Source organism: Pelobates fuscus, chromosome 5 (genome assembly GCF_036172605.1).
Source record: "Pelobates fuscus isolate aPelFus1 chromosome 5, aPelFus1.pri, whole genome shotgun sequence".
NCBI classification, from domain to species: domain Eukaryota; kingdom Metazoa; phylum Chordata; class Amphibia; order Anura; family Pelobatidae; genus Pelobates; species Pelobates fuscus.
Genome location: NC_086321.1, coordinates 272,709,439 through 272,736,659, shown reverse-complemented (window position 1 = coordinate 272,736,659; position 27,221 = coordinate 272,709,439). Strand labels below are relative to the sequence as shown.

Sequence of the window (27,221 nt, the reverse complement as noted above, 5' to 3'; positions counted from 1 at the left end):
AACACAAATAAAAATAGTCAAATACACTGCTTATGTTTTTGTAAGGATCCTGACGGCATTACCTTCAGTACAACTTACTGAAAATTGCAACAGAACAAAAAAGAAGTCTGCGTTTGAGAATAATGTCCAAATACAGTAAATACAGCTAAAACCATATATTTCTAAAAGGTATTTTAAAAGTACTATAACAATTTTTACCTATCTCGGGAATGCTAACGTGGACAGCATTGAAATAGGAGCTCACTCACTCCTTCCAGCAAAGGGCAAAAGTGCAATTTGCAATGTGAATTAAAGACAGACATACATGATTTTGAGAGTGTATGGGTCAAGAATGATTTGGTGCTTACATTTTACCTTCAAGTCATTTAAAATTTTTTGGTCTCATAAGCATGTGCCTGTGTTCGGCCTAAATGCATGTGTGCTTTGTAAAAACATCTAAGAAAGAATTATCACAAACATTAATAAATAAATAAAAAGTAATTTTGTATTTCTATAGTTAAATAGTAAGTGGGATGTTGTATTTGCTTATATCTGGAAAGTGCAATGGTTGGCATATGTTGTATAACAGGATTTAAAAGACTGACTTGGCAGCCTTTAAATAACTATTGCTCAGGATTATATGAGACAAAAAATGGAGCCTGAATGGGTAGCAACGCTAAAAGAAAACAAACAAACAAAAATAACCGTTTTTACTGTGACGCCCCTTGATTGCTCTCTCCATCATGCCATCTATTTTAGTGCTGAAAGTACAAGTTTAGCTCATGAAATATTATATAAGACTTCTACAAAGGCTAGACTGGTAGCTCACAGACAAGATCCTATATTTCTCCCGTATTAGCTTATCTAAATTGTTTTATTGCAGTTTACCCTCTGCTCCCTTTTAACATTTGCATTAAACTACTCAATCTTGCTGTGTGTTTGTCAATACTGTATGAAAAGCGTGATGTAGTGGTTATGGTGCCAGGAGAGCGTTGGCTCCCCCCAATGTAAGTAGTCAAAGCGATTGTTAACAGTTAGACTTCTTACCCGGGTTTAGAGCGCTGCTCACTTCCTCCATGGAGTCGGAAGCTCCTGCATGTAGATTTTGTTGGCTCTTCTGTGCTAGGCCCCTGCAGGGCTAGATCAGTAGATGATACGGTCAGCTGATCACTCTCAGCCAATGAGCAAAGCACCGCACCGATGGGCTTAACTAAGAGCAGAGAACTTCCAGCTGTCAGAGAGGCAGTGACAGGAAGCAAGTGGATTCAAGTTAAGAAGTCAAATCATTAGTAAATGGTCTGAATACTTACAATAGTGGGATGGGGGGGGATAAGGAATTGTTTGCACTATAAACATCACAAAATGATGTTTTCACCAGTAAAATGTGGCCCTACTGTTTATTAGGACCTACATGTTATTATATATTTTCAGGCTCCACTATTTTTTTTTTTATCAAAATGTTTGGACTTAAATAACCAAACCCTGCTCCTTGGCATTCACATGCTATTTTCCGAGGTTAAACCAGGGTAAGTTTTCAAGATTTGAAATTTAAGTATTTTGGTTGGCTTTTAATCCAGTATAAAATGCTATTGCATATTCTGCAGGAAAAAAAAAATGTTCACTTGTGATACAACTTCTTTATAATTATTAACCTTTAATATGTAAAGTACAGAACCTTCAGTGACGTACATAAAGTTATGATAATAATAATAATAATGACATATTGCTAAATAAAAAAAATAAAATAAAAACATTCTGCAGGACTATTTATTTTGTCTAAATAGTAACAATAAACAACATAAAACAAACTGAAATCAAGAGTGGATTAAAGGAACAATTTAGATCAGTGGTTTTCAACCAGAATGCCATGGCATATTGGCACACCTCTGGTTACCTTAGATTTAAACTATAGCATTAGGAACACAGACCTGTATTCCTAACACTACAGTGCCCCTGTACCTAGTTATACATAGGTCCCTCCCCTCTCTAGTGTTCCAGGACACGTCTCACCTCTCTGGCTCCCACAGTATCATCGAGGAGAGGAGGGATGGCCTCTTTTGGCGATGGTCTAATCCAGTGCTACGAACTGATGCATATGCACAACGGGCACCACACATGCATCCAATCACTGAATCCTATTTTTGCGTCACATGGCCAAGTTTTACTCAGTCAGCCCAGCAGAAGCGCCTCTTGTGGCTGTCAGGAAGACAGCAACTAGAAGTGGATTTATCCCTGCAATGTAAACATGGCAGTTTCTAAAACAAATAAACAAAATCAAAGTTGTCGTTTACAAGATTAAAAAATTACAAGACCACTGAACCAAGGCTGGGCGTTATGTTCTGAGTGGTTGTTCGGCACTTAGGATGTCTATCTTAATAGAGACATGCAGCGATTTCACGGATTGATTTTTTCCCTCTTTCTATTCTGTCTCAACTAACTATCTAGCTAGCTTACCAGGGAGAGAGGCTTTCTGTTTTCCTGTCCTACAATACTTTCTAACTAACTTTTGTCAGGACTTAACATCACTCCTTAGATATTGTGTCTGTTTGTCTTGGACACCTCCAAACAAACAAGGTATTTACTCCTACCCTGGTATCTTCACGTTATACTAGATTAGGAATAGGGCAGATCCTGTGCTAAAACCAGCAGTCTAAATAAAGCTACCATTAGTTTAAGCCATTCACTGAATGACCCTATACTTCCATTACGAGTTAGTGGAGAAGCCTTATCAGGCTAGTTTCACTTTATTTTATTTCAAGCTTTGAGACACACGTGTTTATATATGTTCATTTGGTGCTGGTCCAGTTAAGCTTAACATTTATTTAAACAAGATACCAATTTACTTTCCAGCTTTCACTCACCCTCTTAGGTCTGAGTGACTTTATTCCTGTTTCTTTCTTGTGATGAAGTGGTCAGGGTGACGTAAGTGCTCCTTTAAAATGCGCCACAAACACATCGGCTCCTTATTTTTTTTTACTAATTATGTTTTTTTTTTTAAACCAATAGAGATCTCCAAACTTTGGATACTGAAAACTTGGAACACCCACCTTGACCAATCTAAAACAAATTTTTGAAGCCAGCTTCACAACTCTAATAAAGTGAAATAAAACAAAATTTAAAAAAGTGTCACATGTCTAACATCCTTTATATAAATTATCTAAACATGATCTTCTTGAAGACATGTTCTCTAAAACTGGAAATCACATGATACACTAGGTTTGACCAGAGATTAGTAAAGTGCATAAGTACTTCTTTAGGTCTGCAATGTGTATTTTCACGAACCAAAAATCCTACTGTTTTGTAGCACAACTATGTTTTAGATTGCCACTTAACATTTTATTGATCAGTAAAATATTTGCACAGTTTAGGAATGCACTCAACCAAGTGCATTTCAATTTATCAAAGGCAATTTTCAAACAGTGTTTATTTAAATTTCTACGTATGTAAACTCTGAAGCACCCTAGGAATTAATTCTACTTGAGGATCCAGTTATTCATTTTTCTTCAGATTTTTAATTTTTTTCTTTGATAAAATTATTTTTGTTTAAATACTTGTATAACCTTCAGGGCTGTCTTTAACGCAGGGCAAATGGGGCAGCTGCCCTGGGCCCTGTCACTGCTGGGGGGCCCAAGGCAGCTGCCCCGTTTGCCCTCTGCCCGCAACAATGTATTTTGGGGTCGCCAATCCCAAAATAAATTGTTGTAGGCAGCGGGCCCGCACACTATGGGGGCCCATGCACTTAGGGCCACCCAGTGGGCCTGTGTCAGCAGAGGCCCGGTCTGGCGCTGTGGCGCGTTAACAGCGCGACCGGGCCCTTGTTTTTCGGCAGCCGGAGCCGCGCGGGAGGAAGGAGGACCAGCTTTTCCTGAGGGGGCCAGGCCGGGAGAGAGCGTGAGCTTAACTCCCAGCCACCCCACTGGACCACGGGAAAGCCACCCTCCAGGAAAAGATAAGAAACTGGAGGGTGGTTATCAAATTTTGCTTGATTGTCTGAGTGTGTGTGTCAGTATGTCAGTCTGTGTGTATGTATTTGTGCCAGTATGTCTGTCAGTGTGTCAGTATGTATGTGTGTGTATGAGTCTGTCAGTGTCTGTGTGGCTCAGTATGTCAGTGTGTGTATGTTTCAGTATGTTTGTCTGTGTGTATGTGTCTGTGTGGTTCAGTATGCCTGCGAGTCTGTGTGTGTCAATATGTCTGTCAGTGTCTGTGTGTTTCAGTATGTATGACTGTCTGTGTGTATGTTTGTCTGTATGTGTTTGAGTCGGTCAGTGTCTGTGTGGTTCAGTATGTCTGTGCGGTTCTGTATGGCTCTGTGTGTGTGTCTCTGTGTCAGTACGTCTGTGTGTATGTGTCTGTGTATCTGTATTTTGTCCATGTGTGTTTATGTGTGTGTGTATATGTGTGTGTTTCTGTATATAGTCAGTGTGTGTATCTGTGTGTGTCTGTGTATCTATATGTAGTCTGTGTGTATCTGTATGTTCTCATTGTGTGTATGTGTGCATCTTTATGCGGTCAGTGTGTATGTGCATGTGTGTCAGGTAGTGTATTTGTGTGTCTGTTTGTGTGTATCTTTGTATCTGCGTGTGTATCTGTATGGATTGTATGTTCTCATTGTATGTATGTGTGTGTGTATCTATATGCGGTCAGTGTGTATCTGTGTATCGGCATGTGTCAGTGTGTGTACCTGTGTTCTATTGTTTGTATCTGCATGTGTGTCAGTGATGGTATCTGTGTGTCAGTGCATCTGTATGTGTGTCTGTGCATCTGTATGTGTGTCAGTGTGTGTGTATCTGTATGTTCTTATTGTGTGTATCAGTGTATCTATATTTAGTCAGTGTGTATATCTTTGTATCGGCGTGTGTGTATCTTTGTATCGGCGTGTGTGTATCTGTATGTTCTCATTGTGTGTATCTATATGCGATCAGTGTGTATATGTGTATCTGCATGTGTCAGTGTGTATCTGTGTATCATTGTATCTGTCTGTGTATCTGTATGTGTGTCAGTGTGTTCTCATTGTGTGTATCTGTGTATCTATATGTAGTCAGTGTGTGTATCTGTGTGCCTGTGTATCTGCATGTGTCAGTGTGTGTATCTGTCTGTATGGCTGTCCGTGTGTGTGTCAGTGTGTGTATCTGTGTATCTTTATGTAGTTAGTGTGTGTTATTGTTTGTATCTGTGTATCTGCATGTGTGTTTCAGGTTGTGTATCTGTGTCAGTCATTTGTATCACAGTGTGTGTCGCAGTATATGTGCATACATCTCTATTCAAACACACCCCTGCATTGAAACATTAACACTACATTAGAGTTGAGCGGACACCTGGATGTTCGGGTTCGGACGATCTTTGGCAAAATGTTCGAGTTCAGGACTCGAACTTGACCCGAACTTGATCCCGAACCCCATTGGGTTCTGGAAAGGGCTGGAGGGCTGCAAAATGAAGTAAAATGTGGGTAAGAGTAGGACTTAAGACAGAATGCCGTCAAAACTGCCGAACTGTGTCCTAACAGAATGAGAACAGTTTCTCCATTCGTGTTAGAACGCAATTTGGGACTTTGTTCATATTGCAATTTCATTCGAATGAATGAAACTCCGATCCTATTCATTGTGGCGGCTGCATCTTGATGTAAAGATTACTTAGCATTAGTAAATTCAGCCCCTACTTGTTATACCGCGAGTAGGGGCATGTCTAGTAAACAAAAAAAAAAACTTGCCCCGTCCTGTTATGTCAGGCCCCCACCCGCCGCTCAGGGGTGGGGGCAGGGGGGTTCCCCCCCCTCCTTCTTATTAAGGGCCCCCACCCACCGCTCAGGGGTGGGAGCTGGGGGGGGGGGAGGAGGACAGTAGGTCCCCCCCTCATTGTTTTGTAGGGCCCCCACCCACCGTGCAGGGGTGGGGGCCAGGGGGGAGGACAGTAGGTCCCCCCCCTCATTGTTATTAAGGGTCCCCACCCGCCATTCAGGGGTGGGGGCCAATAGGTTTTTTTTGTTTTTGTTTTTTTAAAGTAAGCAGCCACTGGCTGCTCAGTTTACTAGACATGTCCCTACTCGCGGTATAGCGAGTAGGGTCTGAACTTACTAATACCAAGTATTCTTTACTTAGTATTAGTAAATGTGGCTGAAAGACCACTTTAGGTTTTTCAGTCTTTTGGTAGATAGCTCACATGCTGCACTGGCCAATCACAGCCATGACATTAGTAGGCATGGCTGTGATGGCTTCTAAGGGCACACAAGTCAAACGCTTGTTGATTGGCTGCCCTGCAGCTTTTCAAAATGCGCCATTATATTGCCGAACACCGAACTTGAACCCGAACTGTTACTGAAATGTCCGGATTCGGGGTCAAAAAACGTAATGTCCGGTACGAACCCGAACTTTATCGTTCGGGTTCGCTGAACTCTACACTACATACAAAAACACCTCTGTGTTATAAACACCAAAATCATATATAAACACACACCTGCATACACATAAATACATGCTTGCATTCAAATGCAGCACCACATATGAACACACCCCTACATTCACACAAACACTCCATACAAAACATGCTTACATTCAAACACTGCTCATAGCTAAATACAACCCTACAAGTATGGGACAATGATAGATCCCCAGCTGTCAAAGCATTGTTGGAATTGTATGACAGATGGGGATCTACCGTATGGCCACCCTTGCGATAGCGGGGCCCAAAATAAACATTGCACCAGTACCCTTTCTAGTTTAGTTCCGCCTCTACATTGGAGGGCGTGACTGCATGCCAGGGAGTGGGGTAGGGGGCCCAAGCAAATGCTTACCCAGGGTCCAATCAGTATTAAAGACGGCCCTGATAACCTTTGACATAATATTACAAGTTGGAAGAAAAAGAAAAGACTAAAATCACTAACTAGTTCCTTGGTTCAGCTGATGTTGCAGTGAGGAAAACCTTGTTTTTTGATTTAATAGCAGCAAATCGATAAGATATACAGACCTTGATATATTTCTTCTGGATAAACTTTTTAAATAATCACTATGTTAGAAAAGTGTTTCAAATGATTTATCTACAGAAATTCCCACCGACTTTAAAGGTGACTTCTGTAGTTAAATTATTTGAAAAGTCTTTTTTTTTTTTTTGTTTTTTTTAAACAGATTGTGATCATTTGAAAAGCTTATCCAAAATAATTAGATCAAGGCCATAGTTAGGGTGCTTGCCAAAGAAATAGCAGGCCATAAATGGACCCTACGCTTATGCATACTAAAATATGTTTCAGGCCCCTCATAACTTTGGAAAATTCATTTTTCACAGTTATTGTGCTGTACTGTACTTATTTTGGACATTTCTCTGGCATAACCATAAGTGCGACAGTAGTCCTAATTTGGGACTCTCCTGCTGAATCTAGGACAGTTGGGAGGTATGCACCTCTGTCCTGGAATGCCATTACACTACCAGGGAAAGTAAGATCACACAGGAACTGGAATCAGTACCGCGTAACTTGTAATCTGAGATTCAGGGAAAACTACACCTCACAAAGCCTACCATTATGCAAATCACCCCTTCTATGTAAAAATGAGTGTGTTGATTATAAGTGTAAGTGGGAGTACACTTGTTCTTATTGTTATTTTACACAATTTCCATACAGGGTACATTTCAAAAACATTTAATGTACATTTTAATGTAGTACAACAATGTTTCCACTAGAGGTACTTTCTCTCCAATAGACTATTGCACACATGCTTTATGGGTGTAGAGTACCCAGTTTAAAAGGCACTTTATGAGAAATTATTTTATCAAATCACTTTTATTCATAAATAAATGAATAATCCCCTGACTGTCAAATGGTCAGGAAGGTTTCTTCCTGCTCCCCTGAGCTTACGAAAGTGGCAGACATGCTCTACTTCAGCGCGCCTGCTTCCATCCCATCTTCTTCTCAGACCTCGGATAAGAGCAGCGATGTAGATGCCCGTGCACGGGGGATACCTTCAGAGGCTTCTTTCTCACTGAGGTTATTTCTGTGTGAAGAGACTGAAAATCTCATACGGCGAAATATGGAAGGGCTTTGAAAGGCTGCAGTCAAAGGAATTGCAGCTTGAGCAAGCTCTTTGAAGGTATATCTGCCAATGAATACATGCATGAAAAATACATGCATGCATGTGTTCATAGGAAAAATACAAAATAGTGGGTTTAAAAAAATAATTAATATATATTTTAAAGGTGGAGTGGCACTTTAAGATCTGGGTCTTCAAATGTGTCGTTATCACGCAATGCATGACACTCTATTAGAAGCATGGGACTGACGGAGCTCAGTGATTGCAACAAATGCTGCACAGTTCCACAATGGGAAGTACTGGGTTTAACCTGATAATCTCACAGAACGGTTTAACAGTTTAACTTTTTTTTTTTAAACAAGTATAAAAGGAACACAGTAACATATTTTATATTTATTTTTAACACTAGAGCGATATTTTAGAAGTTGTACTTGCTATTCCATGTATAGGCTTTGCATAGAAGTGTGACATTCTATCTCTGCACATCACTGGCTATTAGATACTTCATGACAACTTTTAGATCTACTGACGGTATCTCTGAATTTAAAAGTCTGACAGCAGTCTTTCAGAGCACCTCCATAATCTTATTCCATTGTATCGCTTTATAAAGTGTAAATGTATGTCTGTATGTCGACGTGAGAAAAATTACGATTAAAAAGACAGAGCTGTTTTTTACCTTTGTATCCAAAATAAAAAAATTGTGTTCAGCACACTGCGTGTGCACCTGCTTCAACAGGTCACTGCAGCCGCTAACCGCCCCCTTCCCAAGTTGATAATATGAGCATGCCAATTTCAAATTCAAATTAGATTTGTCATAAGCATTGGTTATTAACAACAGCCAGTAGTCAGAAATTGACAACCGTAGCCCTACTTGGTAGTAAAATGTACCACAGTGCACTGCAAGGCACATCAAAATAAGGTTTAAAAAAATAAAAAATAAAAGTGAGGTACCATGGGATCTCAATATTAGGGGGTATATGGCAGTGAGGGTGGAGAGCAGGGTGAAGGGTAAGGAATGATGAATTATGTTCTCGGGAGATGCTCAGTCTCTTGAGAAGATTACTTGCCTTCACATGGCATTAACCCATACAGGACTGGTTGGCTCACGGAATACGCTGGTTCGTATTAAACAAATTCTGTAAAATTTTGCTGCTGCACTTTGTCGACATGGAAATATATGCACTTTATGCCAGTGAATGTAGGTTTGGCCGGGACTTCTGTGTGCAATCATTGGTACAGTGGAAATAGCTGCTGCATTTTTTTTTTACCGATCAGGAAAAGTATTTATTGAATTCCAGTTGGACCATGGGGAGTAATCAAATCGGATCGTTTACTTAATTGTCGGCTGAAGCTCTATCAGATGCAATAATTACTTGGCTGTTTAAGATTTATTATTGAGTGAAATTCCTTCTTAGAGCCTGGATATCATAGTGCAATTACCTTATTCCATTTATAAGACAGCTGGGACTGTGAGTGCAATATTCGTCTTGTTAACGCTGGATTTTCACCTAGAGTGGAGTTGCTTATTGGGTCTGGGACACCGTACAATTATAATAAAGCACTTAAGTGTCACTAAAATGCTGGCCAGGACTATGTAAATATCTTTAAGCTACCACTTCGTTGAACAGGGACACCTTTGTGCAATATCAGGACAGTGTGGATTGGAACAGTCTACACTATAAAGCACTGTGGCACTTAAATCATTCTGATGCACTGCTGGCCTAGATATTTAAATTGCAGTAAAGCATTGATCTGGCTGTGGATTAGCCGGTGTCCAATGTAGATGTCTACATTATTAAGTATTGTGGCACTTCAATTAATTTGGTGCACAGCTGGCTGCAATATTTATGTAGAATATCGTACATTCAAAAATAAGGAAACTATTAATTTGATTGTGAACTTACCTCTATACCTTTTATATTTTTCTCCAGGTCAGGCATGCAATTTATGATATACCAGCAATTACTCTTATAAGGAAGTGTGGATTAATTTATTTTATATGTGTATATTGTTTTAAGGTTATGGAATAAAATTAAATACAATTATTAATAATATTAAATACGGGTAATAGCACCCCCTCTTTTTGGATTTCGTTCATATTGGTGGCATATGTTATATACAATGTGGTATAAATCTGTTCTCTGAATCTTTGGATTGTACCTTTAAAAACGGAAGTGCTGTGTTGAAACTGGTTATTAATGACAAAATGCTGTTAGAGAAATGAAGAAACACTTTTTTTAGGCAAAATATATTTTTGGGGTGATCAGGTTTATTTATTCAAGCAAAGGATAAACTTCAAACACAGCGGTCTGTGTGCTCTCCTATAGCTGTAGTGAAGGTGGTTTGACCACTTACAATGGGGGGAGGGAGCACCAGGACACTTGTGGAACAATAATGATTACAGCGCATTGAAGTAGTTCTGAAGCTTGAAGTGTCCTTCAAGGGAGAATTTTTGCAGAGTTACTGGTGTGTCCCTTTAATGCAGAATGAGCATGCTGAATACAAGTGCACATACACACACTGTATCCATAATAGGTATAGAATATGAAACAATGGTACCTTAAAATGCACTGTGCTGTACTGGGCACATACAAAACACAAATGACTAACCTTGGTCATTACTCTGTAGGTAATATAGGTTTCCATAGTGCACACATGTTTCTTTGGATCATCAACAGTAACAAAGAGGTCCCTGGTCTCACCATCCAAGTCATCATCCAGCTGCAGTCTGTTGAGAAGGGAGGATGATGAGGCTGGGCTGGAAGTATCTGCTGGAGTACCGTTAGGCAAACTAAGGTCCTAGAGGAAAATAAATAAATAAAACAAAGCACAATTACATACCATTCTCAGAACACTGTAATCACAGTATAAAAATCGCGTGGCATAATAAAACCATTTCACTTCCATTCCACTAAACATGTCTACATCTGTTTTATAGACCAGAACTCACGTGTTTTAATTTGATAGTAGCATAGCATTCAAAAGCAAATGTTATTAAATAATTACCGGTATTGGGTTAGGTGAGATTTCCAAGCAGTGCAAAACGAGATTTACAAAAACACATGGAAACGAACACAAGGGCCTAACCCAGGGAAGGAAGGTCACTTCTCTGGAAATGATATCACTGAATAAAACACTGAAAATTATCAACAACTTGTGTTAACCTTTATCTCACATGATGCTCTGTTTTAGTTAAAGGGATACTATAGTTACCAGAACAACTACAGCTTAATGTAGTGGTTCTGGTGTCTGTAGCCTGTTGATCCAGATTTTTTCCTGCCTAGTAACACCTCAAGGGGCAGTCGATAATAGTTTAACCCCTTAAAGTAAGAGTGTGCCCAGGGCCCTCCTAACACCATAACAACGTCATTTAGATGAAGTTGTTATGGTGACCAGACTGTCCCATTAAAGATTCAAATGAATGATAAAAATGATTGTAATTGTAATCTGTAATGTAAGAACAAATAATACAGCTCTCAATGATGCAGATAGTCAAATAGTCAAATAGGAAAACAGGATATAAAGTAAACATACGATGGAAGAGCAGGATTTCCCTGAGTGGGAAAATAACTATCAATTAAGTTAAAGGGACATTATAGTCACCAGAACAACAACAGCTTATTGAATTTGTTCTGGTGAGTAGAATCATTACCTTCAGGCTTTTTGCTGTAAACACTGTCTTTTCAGAGAAAATGCAGTGTTTACATTACAGCCTAGGGATAACTTCACTGGCCACTCCTCAGATGGCTGTTAGAGATCCTTCCTGGGTCATGGCTGCCTAAAATGCATCCAAACATTCAGTAACTCCTCCCTCTGCATGCAGACACTGAACTTTCCTCATAGAGATTCACTGATTCAATTAATCTCTTTGAGGAGATGCTGATTGGCCAGGGCTGTGTTTGAATCATGCTGGCGCTGCCCCTGATCTGCCTCCTTGTCAGTCTCAACCAATCCTATGGGGAAGCACTCTGATTGGATCCGGCTACCACATGTCAGCAGACTGCTTGTTTTTCTGAGTCTAACAGCATGCAGAGTTACAGCTTCAAGCTTGAATACAGTAAGATTTTTACTATATTTATGGAGACATGAGGGGCCCAGGGGTCTAGATGGTGGTTTTCACACTATAGGGTCAGGAATACATGTTTGTGTTCCTGACCCTATAGTGATCCTTTAAGTATACAGAAACTAGCAAAAGTCTATTAATTTTTAAGGAAAAAAAATAAATAATCTTTTATAAATCAGATGTTTTGCTAAATGTCAGTTTTTTGCAATAATCTTTTGACAGATGCATATTCAGTCTTCTAAAAGATTTGTCTACTGTGTACATGCTACAAAAGGTCTGGGTGGCCGATGTGAATTCAGTACAAATGTGGTGCCTGATGCCAGACAGCCAACGGCGGCACAGCCTTGACTCCATGTTGCCCATGTCTTCACCTCATTCCTCTCGCTCCCTGAAATCTGTTCCCCTTCTGAGGGGAAGTGACTTTAGAAGATAGGAGGAAGATAGGGCTGCAAAGAAATCTTGGCCTCCGAGGTCATGGCTGAGCTGGGGGGGAGGCACTATGATCGGGCTACTATAATTAAAAAGTGTGGCTGTTTTTATATATAAATATGCTCACTATTTACTGTATAAACAATAAGGTATGAAGCACACTGAAAATGGTTAGGGTACCAAGAGAATCAAAGGGAATTATAAAAAGAAAAACACACTTTTGATTAATGTAATCAGGGACGGTATGAAAACTTTAAAGCTTTAATTTTAGTTCCAGCTGACCGGTGTCTACCTTATGGTCACAGCTGATCTAAATGGTTTCTGTGTTAAACATACACACACAAACTTTGATTCTACTTTGAAGCCCATTTGAATACATCAGCAAAACAGTCATGTGAAACTTGTGTAGTTCTTAAAAAGCTGGAAAAATTACTTTCATTAACATTAACAGGCACAAAAACAGGTCCAGATCAAGTTTCAAATCTGCACAAAGATCGACCCGACATAATATTTTGAGCACTGTATGTGAAATGGGACAAGTATTATAAGCCAATACTCTGTCTCCTAGCAACATGGCCAAGTCGAAGCAAAAAGCATATGGACAAGAAACTGTACTTAGTTACTAGTGTTCCAAATTAATGCATTTGGGACAACTGAAGAGGTAAACAAGATGCCTGCAAATCAAGATCTTCCAGATATGAAGTAATGATTACAATACTGTTCCAGATGTGTGGACACTCCCCAAATTATGGTAACCTAGATGTAATTGCATTTATGAATATAAGAAAATGCTAGAGAGAAGTGTTTTTTGTGTTGAAACTGCATTGGCAAACCTTGGAAACGGACAAGGTCACTTGTTTCTTTTTGTTTGTTTGGTTTTTTTAAATCCTGCCAGTGGAAGAAATGATAAGGTTTGTGGCAAAAATGTGCAACTCTCTCATCAAAAGCGCAGTGAGGGTAGACACAGCTTGCCAATCCCTCCTAGACTAGTTTTTGAAATAGTAAATGGTATAAAGGCTAAAAGGCACATGCACTGTAGTTACTCTTTAAACTATTTTTTTCAGCAATTATAAACCATAACATAAATCATGGCATCCTGGGGGGCAAGTCTTGACAGCCATACTGAGCACCTCACATAACTTGCCCTAAAACATTGAAAAAGTGAGCTCACCGCCGAATAATCGACCGGGTAGCCATCAGATACCTAGCGGTGCATTCTTGTGCCTTGCAGAGATTAGACTCTGCAATTCTGGCCTAGCAAGAACCAACCGCAAGTGGCGGCCGACCTCCCTGACTGGATTCAATCAGACACGACAGGGACTTGGGTCCTGTCCTCATCCCTCCATGGTCCGGTGGGGGTTCTCCCGCTCCCCGCTGGACTGTGCCTCTACGATCTTTTAAATCACAGAGGTTCATCACTTGCTTAAAACAACTCAAGGCAGGATGCAGCATCAAGCTGACCTGACAAGCCAATAATGCCAAACTCTGGCTAACTTAGAGTAGGTTTCTGACCATGTTTGGTTGATGGAACGCACAAGGTTACTGCAGTCAGAAAAATTACCAAGGAAGGGGGAGCATGGGGCATCGCAGGGAGAGGTCTGGGAAGCACCTCATGGGCAAATGGCCACCGAATGCTGAAATTACCCATATCTATGGCCTTCCTGGGCTGAGAGCCACTCGGTGTTCGACTCCAATGCATCGATCACACAAGTTGAGGACTGTGAGACGTGAGCAATGACATACATCCAAACATGAGGCCTTTGCATTTTTCCTGATGGGAAGAACTTCTTCCCAGAGAAACACGGAGTCCGTAGCAAGGAGGTGCTGGCTCATCACCAAGCCTGGGACTGAAGGGGTGCTCCACCTCAGTACCACTGTACAACTCATGTGGAAGGGCTGTACGCTCATCTAAGACAACTGCCTAGTCTGCCTAAAATCCGCTCTCCTGTGCTGCTCTGCTCACCACACAACTGGACACAATTTGCAGCTGTCCCCCGAAGCTTCTTCCCACTAAGTAGTCCCAGTACAGACGTCACTTAAACAGTTTTACTTGTACTCTGTAACATGACTGAATATACCTCGGTTCGTCATAGTTAGTTGCTGCCTAGAGCTTAGTCATGTATATTTAGCTTGCTTATTCTACAATATAAAATTGTGCACTTCTCTCCCATGACACGCAATTGTTTCACTGTGTTCTTTTCATGTTTCTTGAATACCTTGCTATTACTGTCGTGTCAATTATTGCAAGCTTAATTAAATTCTGAGGCATGGGGGAATTTTTTTTTTTTAAATAAATAAATTCTGATGAATATTGCAATATCGTAATAAGTTGAAGACTATGAATTGGCTGAGGGTTTCCCGCTACTACTAACTGAAGCAAATCAAATACTTGCAAGTGAGGCAGATAGAGATTATTTTATCATGGTGAGAACTTAGTTGACAACATAAACCCTTTATATTTAAATGTCCAATAAATTCATAGCCATGCTGGCACAGCCTGGCATCCAATGCAAATAAAGTGTAACAGAGGACTTGGACAGTGTCTCGCCCGCCGGCCGACAGAGCCAGTAAGAGGAGCAGCGCGGAGGAGGAGACAGCACCAAGGGACATCGCCGCTGCCTCAGGTAAGTGACTGAAGGGGTTTTCACCCCTTCAGTAACTGGGGATTGGTGGGTGGGAGGGAGAGGGACCCTCCAGTGCCAGGAAAACGGATCGTTTTCCTGGCACTGGAGTTTCCCTTTAAGGGCCACTTGATTGACAGCCCATCCAGAACCAGAGGCATGTCTGCCTTGAAGAGGAAGGCAAATGCTTGCACCTTTGCGTTCGACCCTCTCGCCATAAGATAACCCTATTTAGAGACCAATTATTCTGGGATCATGTGGATCTGCTCAGGTCGTCTGCAATAATGTGGTCTATCCCTCTTATAGGAGTAGTGGATAGGTCTTCTAGATGACTTTGAGCCCAGGACATAATTTGTGTGCAAAGGGAGTGCAACTTTCTTATCCTTGTAACCCCTTGTTTGTTCAGGTAAGCCAATGTAGTCTGGTTGTCTGACTGCATTTTCACCGCTTTCCCCACAATGAGAGGCCTGAACTGATGAAAAGCATACAAAACGATTATCAACTCCTTGTAATTTGAGGATTCTCTTCTTCTGCAGACCACGTTCCTTGCCTGAAATTACACTGCATGTGTGCTTCCCATCCTGTATTCTAAGCGTCTGTGCTGATTACGACCAATTCTTTCGGTCAAAATGATAAATCTTCTGACATGAATCTGTTTTTTTTCTCCACCAATTCAGTTGCCTTTTTACAGGATCTGAAATACTTATCAATGTATCTTCTTCTTTCTTTGACCACTTTGTAAGAATTTCCCATTGTAAAGGCCTTGATTGTGCTTTTGCCCATTTTACTGCTGTGATAGTGGAAGTGAGGTGTCACAACGCCTGCATAGCTTTTCTTACAGAGTTCTCTCTGAAGTTCTTTTCTAAGCTTCTTTATCCTTCTTTTTGCCGCAGTAAGGTGGAAATCAAGAGAGTGACTTGATTAAGAAACCTAGAAACTGAATTGACCATGTAGGATGCAGATGAGAGTTTTCCAGGTTTATTACCCAACCATGTTCTTCTAGGATTTTGAGGGTGTAAGCCACATCTGTATCTAGAGCGTCTCTTGACTTTGCCGTAATGAACCGTAATGTCGTCCAAGTATGGAATAACGGTGATTCGTTGTTCCCTGAAGAACGCTGTGATAGGCGTTAGAACCTTTGTAAAATATCCTGGTAGCTGAGGCAAGACCGAATGGAAGGGCTTTGAATCGAAAGGGATGAATCTTGAAACCCTTTTTTATGGCAATAAGCAGGTACTTTATTGAGCCTACGTCCATTGGTACGTGTAGATAGGCATCTCTCAAATCCAATGTTGCCATAAAATCTCTTTTTTGAAGGATATGAGTGACTGACGTGATATTTTTTCCATTCTGAAATGCTAATATGGCAAATAGTTGTTTATCTCTTTCAGATCCAAAATGGGGCGAAAGGACATATCCGGTTTTGGGACCAGGAACAACCGAAAGTAGACACCCTGTTATAGCTGGGCTCTTGGAACTCTTTCGATAACACCTTTCTTTAAAAGAGTAACCATAGCGGAGAAAAGCTTTTTTTATTTTTAGCTTTGAACGGTAGGAGGAGACCGTTGCAATCTATAATGAATGCAGCGGCAAGATTCATTTTCCTGTCCGCTCGCACCTCCCACGCCTCCCCGCTCTGTCAGTCCCTGCATTGGCTTCCAGTTAGATATAGGGCTCAATTTAAAATTCTGGTGCTTGCTTACAAGTCCCTACATAATGCTGCTCCAACCTACCTATCCTCCCTAATACACAAGTATGTCCCGTCAACGCCCCTATGCTCTGCCAAAGACCTACGTATTTCCTCTGTCCATACTCCCACCTCTAACGCTTGCCTCCAAGACTTTTCCAGGGCTGCACCTCTTCTGTGGAACTCCCTTCTCCGTAAGAATTTCACCCAGTCTCCACTCATTCAAAAAATCATTGAAAACCCTCTTCTTCAAGAAAGCATTTCAATTAAATGGTTAGCAGGTTTTTATCCCCCATGACTCCTCTCCTGCAACTGTCAAAAATGACCTACTAAGCCCTCAGTGAATACTTTTCTAACAATCTACTTCTTACCCCTACTTTTACGTCACTACACCCCACTCCCTCTAGAATGTAAGCTCATTGAGCAGGGCCCTCCACCTCTCTGTTCATGTACGTCCAAGTTGTCTGGTTACAGTTACATGTCTATTAGTCCACCCATTGTACAGCATCTGATGGCGCTATATAAATAATACAAAAATAATAATAATAATAATAATAAGGAAACCTGGTCTTGAAATATCTAAGAACTTTATTTTGTATCCTATTGCAACCAGATTCAAAATCCACAGATTTGCTGTGGTCTCTCTCCATCTGTGAGCAAACTGTTATATCCGTCCGCCCACTCGTATGGAGTCAGAATCATTTTGCTCTGTCAGTTTTAAGGTCTTTATGTGTGTCAAGCCTTGGATCTTTCTTGATCCCACCTTTGGTGCTTGTACTGGAAGTTTTTGTATCTGGGCTTCCAGGTATACTTCTTGTCCTGAGGAAGAGCTTTTTTAGTTTCCTAATTCTGTCAGATTCATTCTTCTAAAGGAGAACCAAATAATTTCCTTTTTTTTTTTTTTTTTTAATTCTTTATTTTATTTGAGACGTTATGAATAACAGAAAATAGCAGTAGGAGCAATCAGCACGTAAACATTAAATGCAGTCAAGTAAGATAGGCTCCGTGAACAAACAGCCTCTTTTTTTTTTTTTGTCATGAGTAAAGGCAGACATAACAGTGTATATAAAAAAGCTGATATACAAGCTCAACATGTTATCTGGATGCATATTTTTTCAAATAGAACACTAATTAGGTAGTTATATGAAACAGGAGAGATAATAGAGAGATAATACCACTGGTACTGACTGGAATACTGTCGTTATGCAGAGAGCAGACATGAGCAAACACAAGGGCATAAAAGAAAACATGGGGAAACATAAGGAAACTGCTGCCTCAAGTATGCTAAAGGGTCAGTTTAAGGAAGGATTGAGGGACCCCCTGGCTTAGGCTTTTGTTTTTACTCATCTTATCCTATGCCCTTCTGGCATTGCTGTGGACCTGACAGAGTTTTGTTGGTTAAGTCCCATATAGCAGTGTCCCACTTGCCCCTGGCTCTAGTACCGTCCAGTGCACCTTGCCCTCCGGTCCAGGCATGCTCTGCTTCCCATACGTGGTCTCCGGATCTGCCGCCTGTGACCTGCTTTGCGTACAGAGTCTCTGTATCCCGTGGATGTGGGATATGTCTTGGGGTTTGTTCCAGGTTGGATTGGGGCCCAGGTGAGTGAAGGCTGCCGTAGGTGTCGTGTTTCTGTGTTCTGTGCACTTTCGGCTTTCTCCTCCTCCTCCTTCCTGGTTGTGGTGTCGAGGTACAGTAGGGAAATGTGAGCTTTGCAGGCTTGAGCCATACCAAGGCTGTGGTCCTCAGTGATTGTCGCTGGGTTTGGATGGGTGAGGTAGGGGTGCATGTGCGACTTGCAATGCGAGCCCAGAAGTCATGACAGAGTTTGTCGAATCTGTCCGTGAAGCTTTTCACCCAGTCTGAGCTCTCTGGGTCTGCTTGGCTCCCTGGGACAGTCGGCACGTCGGCCATATTCGTCCCGCCATGCGGTCTCAAGATCATCAGGGATCGCTGTGATTGCGGCAACGTGGTTAGTATTCCCAGTGGGGACCGGGATCACCCCCGCCGGTCCAGAGGGGGGGGGTTGGGGCCCCAGAGTCCTGGGGTTGCAGTGAGATGTGCGCTCCAAGGCGGGAGATCGGCCGCCTCTCTCCACCTTCAGGCTGCTAGTCACTTCAGGCCAGACGAGGTCTCCTTCAGGCAGATCAGTTTTGTTCAGGCTGGAACTGCTCTTCAGGCTTTGGGTTCTGTTTGATATGAGTGGCTGGCTTAGTTTATCCAGGAGTAAAGCCTCATATTCTGAGGTTTGGCTCGTATTTTGCAGGAGCTAGTTGAAGACACGTCCGGCCATCTTGGATGTCAGGCCCCGCCCCCCCCAAATAATTTCTTCCTCTCCAAAAGAAGTTCACAAAGTGCAGACTTTGAGGCCGTGTCAGACGTCCAGGCTTTAAGCCATAGTGCCATGCGGGCCACAGATATCAGGCCCATGTCACGAGCAGAAAGTTTAATCACTTCTGTGATAACCTCTAGCAGGTATTCATTGGATAATTTTAAAATGTGGAACAGATGAGTAAGATCTTTGTCTTGGTGTTCACCCAGGCTATCTTCCAAACCTTGAAGCCAAAAATACTGAACTTTAGCCACTGAAGCTCCTGCCAATGCTGCTTTAGCCTGAAAACTGCTGCTTGATTGGCTCGTCTGCTGGATGTTTCCACCCTTTTATCTATAGGGTCTTTAAGTCCAGAGACTGCTTCAATCGGTATAGTAGTCTTTTTCGACACCTGAGAAACCTGTACGTCAACAACTGGTAAGTCTTTAGTTTAAAAATGCTCTTGAAATGCATGGAAATAAACGCCCTTTTTTCAGGGATTTTCCAATCCCTGTACATAAACTCCAGAATCTGCTGTTGAACTGGTAGGGCTTTTCTGCTTGCTTTTTCTGATACCTCTTCAGAAAAAGTAACTTCCTTAATATATTTTCCTAGTTCTTCATGTGGAAAACCTACTTCCATGATAGAAGTATCGCTGGAAGTATCCAAATAGGAAGACATAGAACATTCACCCGAGGACAACTGATCTAGAAGAACATCTCTTCCGCTTTTGCCTCTGTTTAGCTGTTGCTTTAACGGGTGCTGTAACATTTGACTTAGCGGAATCTTTGAATGACTCAAGTGTTTGGGCCAGATTGTCTTGAAACCAAGATAAAAATGACTTCATGTCCTGTTGCTTGGACTTTTCCAGCGTTAAGGACGGACACCGATTGCAGATTTTTCTTTTTGTACCATCTGGTATTGGTGTGGCACATTCGCTACAACTCAGATGTTTAGATTTAGAATTAGCTTTTTTAGGTATTGGAGCACTCGCTTTGTCTTTATCTATAATATCTGTAGAAACAGGACTAGACATATCTGCAATAAATAAAGACAATACAAGATTGTTTTAAAATTAAAGGAAAACTCCAGTGCCAGGAAAACAATCGGTTTTAATAATTTAAGAGTTAAGGGTTAAGAGTAGTGGGAGTTGGCACCCAGACCACTCCAATGAGCAGAAGTGGTCTGGGTACCTGGAGTGTCCCTTTAAGCCAAATAAAGTGAATACAGAGATTTTAAAGATTAGAGACTGAAAGAAATCTCACCTCTAAAACCTCTGACCCATGGGGGGGGGGGGGGGGGGGGGGGGGGGGATTGGTGACACAGGAGATCCTTCCTGGCTAGCATCCATGCTGTCAGTAGGATCTGCACAGCACCATTTTTTTCCAAATTTAGCGGCAATTCCCTGGAATTCCGACCACGCATGCGCAGTAGCACGGTTGAAACTCCGGTGGAACGTATCACCCCCCGGGCGTGCGTTCCACCTCAGTTCGCATGCGTCTCGCTCGGACAGTGATTTGCTGCCGCTAGAGACCTCCTACTTGCTTTGCTGGTGACTGCACTCAGCATAAAGCAAGCTACACATACCTGCTCCGTAACTCCGCAGGAGGCAGGCAGGCTGATTAGCTCTCCACCCGGGAGGCTATCAAGCCGGATCCCCCACTGGCAGCAACCCACGTGCCTCACCACAGAAAATCCAGATGCTGTCTGTTCCCGATGGAACAAGAAAAAGAGAAATGAGGGTCCATGGCAGGGTGGGGTCTTATACCTGTTGGGGGAAGAACTTTTTACGTTAATTTTAATTTCAGATGCTTGTCCCAGGGAAGAGTACATCCCTATTGTATTGCTACCATATGTCCGGGGGGGGGGGGGGGGGGAATGCTATTTTTTTGTATTGGCAAGTGATCCCTGCATAATCAAACACACATCCAGTTTTTGATTTTGAAAAGCACTGCTCCCCTTCCTCAGTTAAAACAAGCAAATTGTTATAACTGAAACAAAATATATTTACTGGTTACGAATTGAAAAAACACTTGAGGAATTCACTGAAAATAGACACCAAATTCATAAGTCATAAAGAAAACCCTGCAATAAATCTTTCTAAATGTTTGCTTTCATTTTCAGCTACATGGTACGAAATCTTTAGACAAGCTGTGGAAAAACCTTTTTCAACACTATCAAATCTTTCTTCCCTATTACTGGAAAGTCAGACAACCATGAACATATTGAGAGGCAAAGAACATTTGCTCTGTCAGAATGTGTTATTTACAGGATAACCCTATCTCACAGTGAAATATAGAATATTGGGCATCATTACAATGTAGATGTCCTGTTATAGGTACAAAAATATATTTATTAAAAAGGATTTTATATACTGTTCTGGACAAATTGCCAACATATAGAATAGATTTTACGCCTTAGCAAAGATTTTAAAAAATACAAATATAGCTGCTCCTGTGAATACAAGAGCAAGAGTTTCCTTGCTCTTGTATCACCTTGTCTGACACCTTTACTAATATGGTGCACATTACTCAATCTATCTTGATTAGGGAGAAGCTTATTAAGTGCTGGCACGCTGGTACATTCATCCCTCTAGATTAGCAAACGCACAGCCTGGCCCGGCCTCCACTAGCTTCCGCAAGGAGCGAGCAGGGAATGTATTTGCATAGCTGGTACTCCTGTCCCAAGATTAAGCCTCTGTGATATTTTGCTAAATTATCTAGTTACCTTACTGTGACCCTCCACCCAGACCCATGCGTACTGCTTTTAAACAGGGAGTACAGGGGTCTGACGCTTGAATCAATGAAACTCTATGAGGAAAGTTCAGTGTCTGCATGCAGAGGGAGAAGATACTGAATGTTTGGATGCATTTTAGGCAGCCATGACACAGGAAGGATCTCTAACAGCCATCTGAGGAGTGGCCAGTGAAGTTATCCCTAGGCTGTAATGTAAACACTGCATTTTCTCTGAAAAGACAGTGCTTACTGCAAAAAGCCTGAAGGCAATGATTCTACTCACCAGAACAAATTCAATAAGCTGTTGTTGTTCTGGTGACTATAGTGTCCCTTTAATGTGTTGAAAATCAATGCTGAAAATGTCAATTGTGCAAGCAATACAACGTAAATATTGTGCTTTGAAACCCAATTCACCTGAAAGAAATTAGCTGGTACAGTGCTCATTGGGCGTAAAATTTACTACCACAACTATTGTATTCCACTTTATGCAGCAAATAAGTGAGAAGTTAATTAAAGGACCACTCTAGGCACCCAGACCACTTCAGCTTAATGAAGTGGTCTGGGTGCCAGGTCCAGCTAGGGTTAACCCATTTTTTCATAAACATAGCAGTTTCAGAGAAACTGCTATGTTTATGAATGGGTTAAGCCTTCCCCCTATGTCCTCTAGTGGCTGTCTCATTGACAGCCGCTAGAGGCTCTTGCGTGATTCTCACTGTGAAAATCACAGTGAGAGCACGCAAGCGTCCATAGGAAAGCATTATGAATGCTTTCCTATGTGACCGGCTGAATGCGCGCGCAGCTCTTGCCGCGCGTGCGCATTCAGCCGACGGGGAGGAGAAGAGGCGGATCGGAGGAGGAGAGCAGGAGGAGATCTCTCCGCCCAGCGCTGGAAAAAGGTAAGATTTAACCCCTTTCCCCTTTCCAGAGCCGGGCGGGAGGGGGTCCCTGAGGGTGGGGGCACCCTCAGGGCACTCTAGTGCCAGGAAAACGAATATGTTTTCCTGGCACTAGAGTGGTCCTTTAACTTGGCTCAGCATAAATAATATAAGAAATAATATACCTAAAAAGTCACAAACAGAACTAGTGCATAAAAGGAATAGAAACAATAAATGGACACTCTGAGATCCCCAGCCTATGCAAAGGTTATTGAGCAAAGATGTCTCTTGTCTTTAGTGTCTTGTAGCTACACTAAAAACTGCAGCTGTATGGGGGAAGCTTCTGTCTGTCCAAGTCCTCTGTTACACATAAACAGAACTCTAAAAAGGAAGCGCTCGTTCATATCTGTCTATCATGAATTAATCTGCTGACAGCGAACTACATATAGTCCTGCACTTGGAAAGGTCAAAAAGAGCACACAGTTTATTTTTTTTGTTCCCTACAAGAAAATTACTTTGGGAGAGCTCATAAAAAGTCACGGTGGGCCCTGATAAAAAGGGCATTATCACTTTGCAGGTTTTGGTTTAAAACAAATACTTTTTTGTTCTTCCATTCCTTTTCTTTTTTAATTCTATATAGAATAAAGTAGGGGCTATATTATCTTATGAGGAGTGCGCAAAAGGACAACAGTAATCACATTTTCACTTCACGTATTTTTACATTTAATGAAATTTAATTATATTTTTTAAATGATGTATACGGATTTTTCTGAGAAAAGTTCCCTTTATTTATTTTAATTTTTTTTATCTGGCAATGATACCGGAGAAACTGACGGAAGCCAAGCACAGAGAGATGGACACAGGTTTCTTCAGGAAGGAAGAGATTCTTTATTGGATCACCGATCGGGACTCAGAGGGACTAGCGTCACCAAAATACAGCAAAGTCTGAGCCCCGGACAATAGTGCAGGCTCCTTATATAGGCATATAACTCCTCCCATATTAAGCTCCACCCGCACATTCTCTTAACCAATCAACACAAATAAGAATTAACTTCCTGTTTGACCGCATGGCTTGTCCAGCACAATGGAGGAGGGGGAATACTATATCCTGTATTCTTGCACATGCTCCGTACACTACTGATCGTATCTTGCCACGTGCAACCAACTGATCGATACGTCAGCATATGCACGTACACATGCCACGTGGTAATCTCGGCCTACTAAATTTATTTTTACCGAGATTCCACCACATTCCCCCCTTTGATGCCTCTTGATATTTTACAATTACTTGAGGCATCACATAACCTTAGTTTTGCTTACACCGCAAGTTACCTTGAACCAGACCAGACTTATCTTATGATGTGAATCTTTTAACACTCATCTTCCTGCATTGGTTCTCCTTGATGTAGAGCCTTATACTTATATATCGCCATTATCTGTGCAGCAGCCTTCCTCTCTGCTATACTTCCTATCAGGCTTTGCACAGACCTAACTACTAAGGGTATAAGACACGGTAGGAGTAGACACAACAGTAAAATCAGTAGGACTCCACCTACCACTGCCTTAAGCCCTCCAAACCACTCATACCAGCTACCAAACCAACTACTTGGATTGTACCCTTTCCATACTTGAGTAGGCACATGCGCTAGTTTAACCATATGGCTAGTAAGCTCAGCTATTGCTTGCCCTTCGTCGTCTATTTGAAGACAGCAATTGCTTAGGTTAAACTTCCCACATACACCTCCCTCTACTGCCAAAAGGTAATCCAAGGCTAATCTATTTTGGTAGACTGCTGTCCTCATCCTGGTGTTATGCTTCGCTAGAAGATTGAGCGCTTGTGATGTCTCATTTGTGATAATCTCAACCACCGCCTGTAATCTTATAATACGGTTGAGCATATAAATAGGGGTTCTATAACCAAAGGTACCATCCTCAGCCCACGTGGCTGGCCCATAATAATCTATAATACGCTGGGGAGGCCATTCATTATCTTCCCAGGTGCCTATCTCTATGGGTCCCCTTTTCTTCCTATGATTCACATCATACACTTTAACACCTAAAGTCTCACCTGTTTCAATCGGTAACAAGAAGAAGGATGGTTTGAGCATACCCAACACACATGCCCCTTCCCAGTCCTGTGGCAGCTCCGAATAGGCTTTCTTACCACAGATCCAGTACAAATTTGCTGGGGCTCTCCAGGTAGATGTGATAGATAGATCAAACCACACATCCTTTAAATTGGCGTATCTAGCAAACGGGTTTGATGGTTCTGAGACATTTGAAGCCGACCACCAAGTTGTATTCTTTGTATCATCATCATAAGCTTTTTGCCCTAGACAAGTTAATTCTCCTACAGAAGTATTATACATTATTCCTTTCCTTGCTATGCAAACATAACCTATGATGGAGGTCTTTAATCTCCACTCAGATTTACCTCTAACACTCATATGATAATCGGCTTGTGTAGATATTAATTGGTCAACTGCCTCAGAACCGGACATTACCTCCTTTGCTTCCCAAGGCCATTGGTCTCCCATGTTAGTACCTCCACACACATAGCAGTTGGTAACATTAAGACTACCGGCAATACTTTCAGCTAGATCAATGAACAGGTTTTTAGCGTTATGGGGGATCTTATTATCTATACTCATCTCTTCATAAAAGGAATGGTATACTTGATGAGTCTGGGAGGATACCGTATCAGTCTCTATTCCTATAAACAATAATGTCCCAGGATCTAAACCCGTCCCGTATATCTGAAACCCAAATAAATTGCCATACTTATCTAGGAACTTGTCGGGGTTATTAATAAGTATATGGACTGGGTTGCATTCCATAGACTTACAATAAGGGCTAGTCGGCAACTTAGTCACTATCATGTCTTTGTCTACTGTCTGTCCCCAAGTCGCCCACCCCACACAAGACCAATATGGGCAAAAGTTATAGTCTTTATTTGGGCATCTAGGACTCACATATTTATTTTTACTACTGGGACAAATATATTTATCATTAGACCCATACGTCCTCTCCCATCTAAGATCCCCACATACATTCCACGGCTTTCTACCACTCGATATCGCTTTGCACGCATCAAATAGCAGAACACCCGAAGAATGTACGGATTCTAACACCGTCTTGTTAATTAGGGTCCCCTGAGGATCTCCATTCCTGAGAGTCAACCAAATTGTACGAGGTTGATACTCCGGACTGAAGCACTTAGGTTCTCCTACTCCTAAATGGCACACACTATAGTCTATATTTAAGTATCTACATCTTGATACATCTCCTTTACACTCGTATTGTGAATGCCAAATTAGGGTTTGGGAAATATGGTTACCTGTTCTCGTAGTCTTAATGCATACCTCACAGCTAGGAGTGTCGGTACCTCTACCTTCCTGAATATAAAAACACATGTAAATAAACACAATCAAAAGCACATCTTTCGCCGTCATCCTCAGTCTTCGTCCGTGCGATGGAACCTCAGCTTCCAGGATGTGAGGGCTGCACGGAATGGAGTCCTGCTCGTCTTCACAGGTGTCCCTTCGAGACTTTCCTGGCTTATACACTATGTGTTGGTAAGAGGACAGGCTTTATTATGGCCTTCTCACTCACACCTGTAACAATAAAATTTGTAATCCACAATAATTCCTCGTTACTCCGACTGAGTAGTGCGTTTCAACCGGATCTTGCAGGGATTCTCTGGATCTGCTGTAACTTGCCAAGAATCGACTGCTGCTGGTTTAACCCTGGAGTGATGTATCCACGGAGTCACTTCGGCTACTTTTATCGCTGTAGGGGTAGACAAAAGAACAACATAAGGACCTCTCCACTTGGGCCCTAACGGTACATTATTCCACTCTTTAATCCACACTTGGTCTCCTGGATGATAACTATGAACAGGGGGATAAATATTCACAGGTAATCTATCTTGTACCCATTTCTGTACCTCCTCCATAGTCTTACCCAATTCTACAACCTGCTGCCGAGTAATTCCTTCTCCCAACTGACTCAAATCCCCCCTTAAGTTACCAAGTACGGGAGGTGGTCGTCCATACATAATTTCAAAAGGAGAGAGGCCCATCCTTCTGGTAGGGGTACTGCGGATTCGCAATAGAGCTATAGGTAAGAGAACGTTCCACTTAAGTTGGGTTTCCTGACACATTTTAGCCAACTGGTTCTTAATAGTTCTATTCATTCTCTCTACCTTACCAGAACTCTGGGGTCTATATGCAGTATGAAGCCTCCACTTTATACCAAGCATATGAGTCAGTTGTTGTAGGCACTGGTGAACAAAAGCTGGACCATTGTCCGATCCTATAGAACAGGGTAGTCCATATCGAGGTATTATTTCTCGTAGCAGGAATCTTACAACTTCTCCTGCTTTCTCTGTACGAGTAGGACATGCTTCTACCCAGCCTGAATAGGTGCACACAATTACCAGCAGGTAACGATGTCCACCCGATTTAGGCATCACTGTAAAGTCTATTTGTAGATCGGACATGGGG

At 41.7% G+C, this 27,221-nt stretch overlaps 1 protein-coding gene across 1 annotated transcript in view; it reads right to left on the bottom strand.

Annotated features, from left to right (window-relative positions):
• Positions 1–27,221, bottom strand: part of SNX30 (sorting nexin family member 30) — a 70,042-nt gene that overhangs the window by 20,992 nt on the left and 21,829 nt on the right. The window contains exon 2 of the mRNA XM_063455306.1: positions 10,608–10,796. Coding sequence (XP_063311376.1) covers positions 10,608–10,796 — 189 coding nt within the window. The remainder of the gene's footprint in view (positions 1–10,607; positions 10,797–27,221) is intronic.